Consider the following 10,282-nt stretch of genomic DNA (forward strand, 5'->3'; position numbering starts at 1 on the left):
CATTATAACCAATTACCAATAATTAATTGACTAATTGGTTAATTTTTCAATTGATTCATGTTGTTAGGTACAATCAATAATTGCTTCAAACTTGATCCAAGAATGGCTGCGGAAGAAATAAGTGTACAATTATTTAAGGGGACAATATATTTAACCATATCTTTCAATACTGAAGGATTAATTTCCCTTGTTGGTATCGAACAAAATAATTAATAGCCAGTAATTAATCGACTAATTTTTTTTATTGATTACTATATTGTCATGTCAATGAATAATTGTGCAAAGTACAAATTGTTTACCTGACAGGCAGAGAGTTGATATAAGCTTTGTAAAAATTAAAACTAAGGTACAGGTATTTGACATTTTGTAATCACAGAGAACATACAAACCGCTATCACATAAGCTCCTAAAGCCTTTTTCAGGTTTGGGTATAGCTGCAAGGCAGCAGAGGTCTGGAGCCAAAATATATATATATTACACTCGGAAGCTGATGCAACATTTCGTTAATTTTCCTAGTGCAAATTAAACAGTGCGGCGGCTTCTGAACTATGGGTTCCGGGTTCGAATCCCGGTGAAGACTGGGATTTTTAATTTCTGGATCTTTGGGCACCTCAGAGTCCACCCAGCTCTAATGGGTTCCTGACATTTGTTGGGGAAAGGTAAACGCGGTTGGTTGTTGTGCTGGCCACATGACACCCTCGTTGACCGTAGGCCACAGAAACACGACCTTCACATCATCTGCCCTATAGACCACTAGGTCTGTAAGGGGGAACTTTTACTTAACTTTAAGTTAAACATAAAACCAGCAAGCTGAGAACTGTACAGCTTTGCTCAATATAAAATCTACGTGTACCTAAAACAAGGGGAAGTAATTCTAGACGACGGAAACAGGTTCTTATTTGGGGTCTCAAACCTTATGAATAAATCTGTGGTTAAGGTGCTCGATCAAATATGCTTTCACGATGTTCACGATATAACTAAACTAGGTCAAAGACCCTACATTGAACTTTAAAATTGCCAACTAAATAAAAAGAAGAGCCTATAGAAAAATCGATTCTTCAAAGGCTAAAGAGTGCACAGCAATTATTATGCAAACACTGCTTAACACTTCCTATATTTTGTGCGCGGGAAACACAAAAAAAAAACCTAACAACTTTCTATTGGTTGGTTTCCCACCATGCATGACAATCTCCACATTAGGTTTTCGCCATAATCTATGGATAAACTAAGCAATGAACTTTACCTTTTACCCAGGGCCGGACCGGCTATAAGGGATTTGGGCCGGTACCTAAATGGGCCGGTAGACCACCGGAAGGGCCGCATGGATGCCACTATGTATTAAATTGTCAAAGGTTTTATAATATTCTCTTATAAAAGCGGCATCGTGTTTAAAAGAAATCTCTCTACAGTGTGATACTAATTTAATCTAACACATTTTCCGAAATAACGTAATAGCCTACACCCATAGACAGTGTTGCTAGTAGGCTTCATTCTTTTAAGGCCTACACACTTAGCGATTTAAAAACAACATAAGGCCTATATTTCTGATAAAAATATAGAGCTCATTGAATGCATGTGTACAGTGATCGATACTCAAACTCAGCATAACGATTTTGAGGACAGGCAAGCCTATAATTGAATGTCCATAGAGTGATATGCAATTTATGGGCCTGATTGTATAGAAAAGACCGGGCCGATTTTGACAACCAGTCCGCCCCTGCTTTTACCTATCCCTTAGTCTATTGGACCGTTGGGGCACCATGCAAGATTTGTCGACCGTCTTTCTCCATTCCTGTCTTTTTGACCTTAAATAGAACCTCTTTCAATGGCAGGCCCGTCCATTCTTGACTATGACAAGAACGCTTAATGGACCTCCTTTACCAATCGTAAACAAAACATTTAGCCACGTGATTCTCTATCTCTTCTATTCAAATTACGTAATACACAATGGCTATCACGTGACAGTTTTTTTTCCCGTTGTTTTATCAATATAATCAGGTGTCTAAATGTTGTTTGTTTACGATTGGTGAATGAGGTCCTTTGAGCCTCAATGTTACCAACTAAATACAAAGAAGAAATGAAGCTAAAATTCTTAGAGTAGTCTAATTTGTTATTGAATGCACATAATTGAACAAGGTTACAAAGACAGTTTGTGTGGAAACACAAACTCAAAATCGGCCCCCAAAGTGGTCCACCCAGGCAGGTAAAAAGGCAGGTAGGGCCTATCAATATTTTCAGAAATAACATCAAAATTAAATTCTATCAAAGACAAACGACAGAGAAGAATGGAGAAAGAAGGCTGACAGATCTTGTGTGGTACCCCAGCGGTCCAGCAGACCAAAGGATAGGTGAAAGTGAATGTAAAGTAAAATGTGAACCTGGCCTAACTGATGTCTTATAATGAATATCTAATTGATCTAATTGTTTTGTAAAGAGTCAACCTCTTATTGAAATCCTTAAAAAAAAAATAAATCCTTTAGTTACTTGTTAAGTGGCTTTGGAGTAGCACTGCAGTCCACGCGTTAGTATAAAAACCTACTTATTAAGTGTTGTTTTAAATTATGTCCAACTTATATGTATTATAGATTTTTTTCTCTTAAAAAAAAGTAAACATTAATTTGGGGTAAATGTAGTAGTTAGTAGGACAGAACTTATATAACGTAGCAATACAAATGTAAAAAAAAAAATTTTTTTTAAACAAAAAGTCTAAAACCATTTGCATAAATGTGTGAAAGATATGGTAAATTGTTATCCACTGTAACAATAAAATTGTTAGAGAACCTCTCGTGTTTGTTACTATTAATAGTGAATAGTTGTAAAAGTGGTGTTGGATTTTTATGATAAAATTGCTTGCATAAGAGATTTTAAAAAAATTAGATTTTTCGCTTTTAGAAAAGAAAAGAAGTAGCCGTTGCTTTAGAACTTTGTTATAGCTAGATCTAGACCTAGACTCCGAAAACTCAAATGCACCATTTAGTGCGCTGCTCTAAACTAAATAACAACATCGAACGGAAGTGAAATGGAAAATACAAATTTGTACTCGACCATACAGAAGGAGACTTCAGCGCGTTGTGATATGCTTAGCAATGTGTGGAATCGTTTTGTTACCAAGACGATTTAAATTATAATATTGACGTTTCAGACAAGGCGCAGCTTAATTTAGCGTGTGCAGGATAAAGTCACAGTGTTTACAAGGTAATGACGCTGAAAGTATTGCCACGCGAAGCCCAGCAACAGCCGGGCATATTACCCTGCCAGATATAATAATAATAATAATAATAATCTTAATTGAAATTTGTCTTACAATTTGTGCATTACACCAAACAAAAAACATTATAACTATAAGAAACCAAAGTGTACATTCCCACCAGACTCACTCATAATTTACATGTGACAAAGTTTATACCAGATTGTTCTTATTTTAATGATTTGATTGCCAGGGGAACAAAAGAGTGTTTGTGTCTGTTTGTCTTTGCTATCGGTGTCTTGTATCTCTTTTGTGATGGTAAATTCTTTATTTCGAGGATCATAGTGGCCCGCGTGGAAAATTTTAAAGAAGTAACAAATAGGCGAACTGCTAGCGAAACAAGACGTTTATAGGGTGCCAAAATAATTCCATTGCCTTTTGCGGGGTTTTGAAACAGCTCCAACGACCTTGTCAACAATCCAAGCGCCGTTCCTCAAGGGTCAGTTTCATAAATGAAAATGGCGAGTCCCGCATAGTTAGCCTGGTATAGAAAAAGAAAAATGGCAGTGGTTCCAGGTGGGACGGCCTTCGGACTCGTAGTATCTAGTCCGGAGTGAACGAGTGACTAGAAAAGAAAGTGTCAATCTAAACACTTGTAAGGCAAATGAAAGGAAGCTCTTGTTCGCTTTTGTTCGCCTTGAGTTTTAAGAGCCTGTGGCTCAACTCTGACTGACAGTTTCAAGAGCTTATGGCTCAACTCTACACGACAGTTTCAAGAGCTTATGACTCAACTCTGCCTGACAGTTTTAAGAGCCTATGGCTCAACTTTACCTGACAGTTTCAAGAGCTTATGACTCAACTCTGCCTGACAGTTTTAAGAGCCTATGGCTCAACTCTACCTGACAGTTTCAAGAGCTTATGACTCAACTCTGCCTGACAGTTTCATTAGCCTATGGCTCAACTCTACACGACAGTTTCAAGAGCTTATGGCTCAACTCTACCTGAAAGTTTTAAGAGCCTATGGCTCAACTTTACATGACAGTTTCAAGAGCCTATGACTCAACTCTGCCTGACAGTTTCAATAGCTTATGGCTCAACTCTACCTGACAGTTTCAAGAGCTTATGGCTCAACTCTACTTGACAGTTTCAAGAGCCTATGGCTCAACTCTCCCTGACAGTTTCAAGAGCTTACGGCTCAACTCTACCTGACAGTTTCAAGAGCTTATGGCTCAACTCTACCTGACAGTTGCAAGAGCTTATGGCTCAACTCTACCTGACAGTTTTAAGAGCCTATGGCTCAACTTTACCTGACAGTTTCAAGAGCCTATGACTCAACTCTACCTGACAGTTTCAATAGCCTATGACTCAACTCTACCTGACAGTTTCAATAGCTTAAGGCTCAACTCACCCTGACAGTTTCAAGAGCTTATGGCTCAACTCTACACGACAGTTCTAACGTCCAGCAACACAATGAGATAAATTATATCTTGTTATAGAATATAGGCATAAACGTTGATCATCACTGCGAGGTCAAGTGGCTTGGCATCCGGGCTCCGCTTCCCATCCTCAGCGTAGCGCCCGGTTGGAAACAGCTGTAGAAAGAAACACGGCTAGTCCAATATGCCAAAAGGGTAGAAAAAACAAACAAAACAAAACAGACTCGCAGAGGTGCTTTAGAACAGCATAAAAGCGCTTTCATTGCACCGGGAGGGGTTTGTAAGAGACGCCTTGACCCCGTTCCCCAAAGGACCACACCGTTAGCGTTGTAAAGATATTCTCAAAATCAGACATTCTATCAATCAAACATTCAGACACTGTCTAAGACAATCTCTATATAGCACATTCTCTCTATATCAGACGCTCTCTATATAAGACATTCTCTATATCAAACATTTTTTAAAATTAAGACATTCTTTATTTCAGGAATTTTTTATTTCAGGAAATCTCTAAATCAGACATTCTCAATATCAGATATTTTCTAAATCAGATTTTCACATTCTCTAAATACCACATTGTCTAAATCATACATTCTCTAAATCAGACATTCTCTAAATCAGAAATTCTCTTTATAAGCCATAGGACAGATAAGACATAAGACAGATTATACTAGTCTAACCTTAAGACTTAACTCTTTCTCTCCTAACCGACGATATAAACGTTGATTCCATTAGAATGAGGTAAATAATTACGGAGAGAAAGAGTTAACAAGTCTTATCTTCCATGCAATCGCTTATCCCGTCGTTTCTATGGTTACGTAAGAAAACAGATTTGACTATCAGCTCTGAGACTCGACTATACGCAACCTCTTTATTCGGTACTTGCTTTTATTTTTTGCACACTACCTCTCCCGCGGCTGCCAATTAACAAATAAAAAAGTAAATTGAATAAAACAAGCAAAAGAAAAAAAATTATTAAAAAAAAATCTTATGGAAAGAACTGCTTATTACTGCCGTTTATCTGAATATTGCAGGGTTTAGCGCCCTTTCTGCTATATAAAAAGATAATTAATTAGTACCGGTACTAATTATAATTTTTGGATTTAATTCGTGTATTGTTATCGACTATAAATAATTATTCAGAATTTCAACTTAGTACGAACCAGGAAAACCAGTGACTTGGCAGGATATAAGTCATTGGTTAATATGCATGATTGAATGCATGACGCGTACTAAGGGGATAAGTCCAAATCTTTCACTAAATAGCAGTTATTCCCCTTATTTCGATATCAAATAAAATAATTAATCACCAATAATTCATTAACTAATTGGTTATTTTTTAAAATTGATTCTTGTCTTGTCAAGAGTACAATGAATACTTTTGCAAAATTTCAACTTGATTCGAGAATGGGAAATGGAAAAGGAAAAAAAAGCACAAACTTTATACCAGACAGACAGACAGATAGAAAGACAGACAGAATTAGCTGATATAAACTTTATAATTAAAGATACGAGTGTAGAGAAGACGGGCTGAGAGTAATTTCTCCTTTCACAATTTGTAAAGTATTAGAAGTGTATTTTATCGTTAGATCAATAAAGAAGAAACCAAAATCATATCACTAGAACAATAAAGTCTTATTACTGATTACTTTTTTTTTTCTTGAGGATTCGAATAAGAGATTGAGCATTTTCAAAATAATTAGATCAATTATAAGACAACAGTTAGGCCAGGGTAAGCGCGGTGGCTGAGCGGTAAAGCGCTTAGCTACCGAACCGGGGTCCGGATCCTGGTGAAGACAGGGATTTTTAACTTCAGGATCTTCGGGCGCCTCTGAGCCCACCCAGCTCTAATGGGTAACTGACATTAGTTTGGGAAAAGTAAAGGCGGTTGGTCGTTGTGCTGGCCACATAACACCCTCGTTAACCGTAGGCCACAGAAACAGATGACCTTTACATCATCTGCCCTATAGACCACAAGGTCTAAAAGGGGGAACTTTTCTTTACTGATGAGCCAAAGCTAATTCGGTACACTATTTTGCAAACCGAATCGCATAAAAGTAAATTACATTAAAGGGTATCGAACTATGTGAGCGAACCGCAGATGTGTCAATGATGTGACCATGTCACAGAATGTTTTTGTTTTTGTCTTGTTTCTTTTATAAATGTACTAGTCGACTGGCGGTGTAGCATACGCCGCAATTTTGCAGGGCCAACCTTAGACCACTGCAACCTATGCGACCTCAGTGGGCCCAGCACTTATATAGGGCCCGCGCTAATTTTAGGTGTCTAAATTATTAAATTAACCCATTTTAAACTTATAACAGTTTTCCCGCGGCCTCCTGTCAGGAGGTCCTGGAAATCTCCTGAAATTTCAAAATATACGGAAATTATTAAAATCTTTTGAAAACTCATACAGACGACAATTCTTTTTTTTTTCGCTCTTAAATTACCTACGATAACTCCCTCCGTCCGCGTTGCAAAAATAAAAGAGTGATCTTTCCATTGTGTCCAAACTCTTGAGTGTGCTCTGTCGCCTGGATAGTTACTATTGAGTAGATAACTCCCCCCCCCCTTTTTTTTTTAACGTGAGGTAGAAATATAAAAAAAAGTGACATTGCAACGGTCCTGCCCTGCTATGTTGTGACTACGTGTTCTCCCCCCCCTCTCCCCCTCTTGTTTTCTCGTGGACTATCAGCAGAGTGATCTTTCCTTTACTCCTTACTACTCCACAAAACTCTTGAGGGAAGAAGAGAATTATATATAGAGATTATATAGGCTACACTTAGTACAATCTTTAAATAAAACTGATTAAATACAAATTAAAACTCAACACTTAACTTCTGCGTGATGCCTTGTATTCTAATTATGTATACACAATGTTTATTTCAGAACAACGCACAATGACCAGCTGTGAAGATTTCCATCATCGGAATATTTTCCAAGAAATAGTTGGGTCTATACAAACCTTTTGGGAAGAACACGAGAACGAAGACTTTCAGGTCAACATTGAAGGTGCATGCATCAAGTGCCACAGTTTTATACTTGCCTCTTGTTCGGAGTTTTTCAGAAGTTTATTTAGATCGCATATGAAAGAGAAACGGGAAATGAAAGTTGACTTGCAGAATATTTCCCTGAACATTTTTCAGCTCATTCTCAAAACTCTATACACCGGATGTGAGCTGTTGACTACAGACAATGTCCTGGAAGTTTGGTCTGCAGTTCATCAGCTTCAAATTCATTTCTTAATTAAACATTGTGAGGACTTTGTGGTTAAAAATTTGTCCGTGGAAAACTTGGAAATGTACAGAAATCAAGCCGAATTTCTTCAGTTTACCAGATTTTCTGAAATCGTTTTTCCTTTCATGCTTGAGAACTTTATGTCTTTCAGAAACACGGAAGCATTTTTGCAATTAGATTTCGAAGACATTCTCAAGCTTGTTGAAAGCGAACATCTTGTAGTAAGCTCCGAAGACGATGTTTTATTTTCAATCTATGACTGGGTCAGTTATGAAGACCCGACAGCTTCCAATGTCCAGGCAAGTGATGGAAGTGATGAGACCAACAACTTTTTGACTGTCGCTAATGAAGCTGATGCTAAAGTTAACTCCGAGAATGACTTCAATGATGGTGCTAAAAAAAGAGAAGAATCTCAGCCAGTTCTGGGTCAGTCCAATGAGAGAACTAAGCATTTGCTTCAACTTGTAAAAGCTACCAGATATTTTTTAGTCTCCGAAGCTTGCATTAACACTCTTTTAACGAATAGGTTAACACGTAGTAACTCTCAGGTTGAACACATTTGGCGTGAAGCTTCGGTGTTTAAAAATTCCAATACTCAAAATAGATTTTGGCCAAACGCGGCCATTCACCGGGAAAGCAGTCCGTTCGAAAACGTTGGAATCATGTGTGGATGTATTTTTAAGGTTTACTCGTTTCAAAGAAATATGTGGCTCTACACGCCCAACCTGGGCTATTTCTCAGAGGCTAAGTATATAGACGTGAACGGCCAGTTCTACTGCTGCTTCAACGGCACCAACAGGAAAGGAGTGTATCACTTCTGCAACAATAACTGGGTCAACGTTTTGTTCTCGCCCAATGAGGTCAAGCTGTTTCTGTCACATGACAGGTTCATTTACATGTTTAACTCGGACAACAAAAAAATTGAAAGATTTCGACCCCACAGCCATGGAGCAACCTGCAGACATCGCCGATCGACGATCGTGACTGAGAGTTTTTACCACGCCATTAACAACGCACAGTACGCAATCAGTTTCGAGAGGAGTATTCTTGTCTTTGAGTCGGTGGGAAATAACGACCTGGCGATAGTTCATTGCTGGGACACAGAACAAAATATCTGGACTCGTTTAACTGATCTCGATTTCTCCGCTGACAACATGGCAAGCTTCAGTAATGAACTCTTCACGTACATAATTGACGAATCTGGGCGTTTGTATAAGGTCGAACGCCTTGAAACAATTCAATTTACATTCATCAAAAAAATCTGGGATTTTCAAGCTCTACTGAAAGGGTCCGTACTTTTCAAGGACACACTATATGTCTGTGGCGAATTCCCAGATTATGGGAAATATATACCAGAAATTAAATCCATCTACTCGTCATTAGAGTTTCTTGACATGGCCTATGGAGGGACAAGTTTTGTCCCCTTTATTATTTCGAAATCTCTAATTAAATAAAGGCGAATAAATTATAAACCTCATACAGAACTGACCAAAAGACGCGAAACATTTTTTCATGTCTTAGAAGGGGAGAAAAATTGAACAGGTGAAGACTTTTAAGATATATATAGGTTCTGTACATCATAACTGCAGGACATACACCGTTTCTCTTTAAACAAACGTTAATACACAGTGGGATAGCTAGGGTTGGGGGGGGGGGTGTGCAAATAAAAAAATCCCCCGGGCCCCCACTTGAGGGTCCCCCAAATGAGTGTCCACAATTTGTTATTTTCATTAAATTTTACGCCATTATCTAATGTCAAATGCAGGGGCCCCTAAAGAGGTCAAGCCCCCCGGGGCCCCGAAATTCCTAGCTAAGACACTGTTAATACCTACTTTTTAACAAAAAGCTCTACAGATGACTATATAATATAATTACAATATCTACTAGATAATGTTATGAGTCATTTAAAATGTGTATAATTTAAATACCTGATATGGAAGAATGTCTATCATATAAGAGGTTTAGTATTTTATTTTTATTTGTTTATCTCAGCTTACAAAATAAATGTTTGTACACATAAAACTAGTCGTTTTTTTAATTATTTAGGGTAAACATGTTTTTATTGATAAGAATTTTGGATTTGTTGAGTACATAAGCCGCATGGCTACCTTGCTAGGGTCCCAAGTTCAAACCCAGAGTTCACTTGTGTTTGCTGAACGCCTAAAGGTAGCACATAAACCTATTCTCGGCTACCTCTTCCTCCACAGGTCGACAAAGTGATTGGACCAGCATGAAACGTTATTGTAGTGCAATTAAAAAAAATATATGTTTTTTTTAAAAAGCTTATACTAGGTGTAATTGTATCAATTAGTTTGGATCAGTCATGCAATATCATGCTTTTAGCCTTCTCAATACGCTGTCACTTGTCTAGACCAGTTGGCAGGGCCGGTATTAGGCCACTGCAACCTATTCGGCCGCAGTG

The 10,282-nt window shown here is 37.9% G+C and overlaps 1 protein-coding gene across 1 annotated transcript; it reads left to right on the top strand.

The window, feature by feature from the left end:
* The first annotated feature begins 3,017 nt into the window (after positions 1 to 3,017).
* LOC106050461 (kelch-like protein 8) lies at positions 3,018 to 9,876 on the top strand. The gene is made up of 2 exons (XM_056042023.1): positions 3,018 to 3,195; positions 7,513 to 9,876. Exon 2 carries the CDS (start codon positions 7,524 to 7,526, stop codon positions 9,312 to 9,314), a length of 1,791 nt encoding a protein of 596 aa, XP_055897998.1. The 5' UTR covers positions 3,018 to 3,195; positions 7,513 to 7,523; the 3' UTR covers positions 9,315 to 9,876.
* Positions 9,877 to 10,282: the final 406 nt, after the last annotated feature.

Source organism: Biomphalaria glabrata, chromosome 9 (genome assembly GCF_947242115.1).
Source record: "Biomphalaria glabrata chromosome 9, xgBioGlab47.1, whole genome shotgun sequence".
NCBI classification, from domain to species: Eukaryota; Metazoa; Mollusca; class Gastropoda; family Planorbidae; genus Biomphalaria; species Biomphalaria glabrata.

Bases quoted from the DNA above. Each gene is read 5' to 3' on its own strand.
- LOC106050461 (XM_056042023.1), top strand. From the start codon at position 7,524: ATGACCAGCTGTGAAGATTTCCATCATCGGAATATTTTCCAAGAAATA.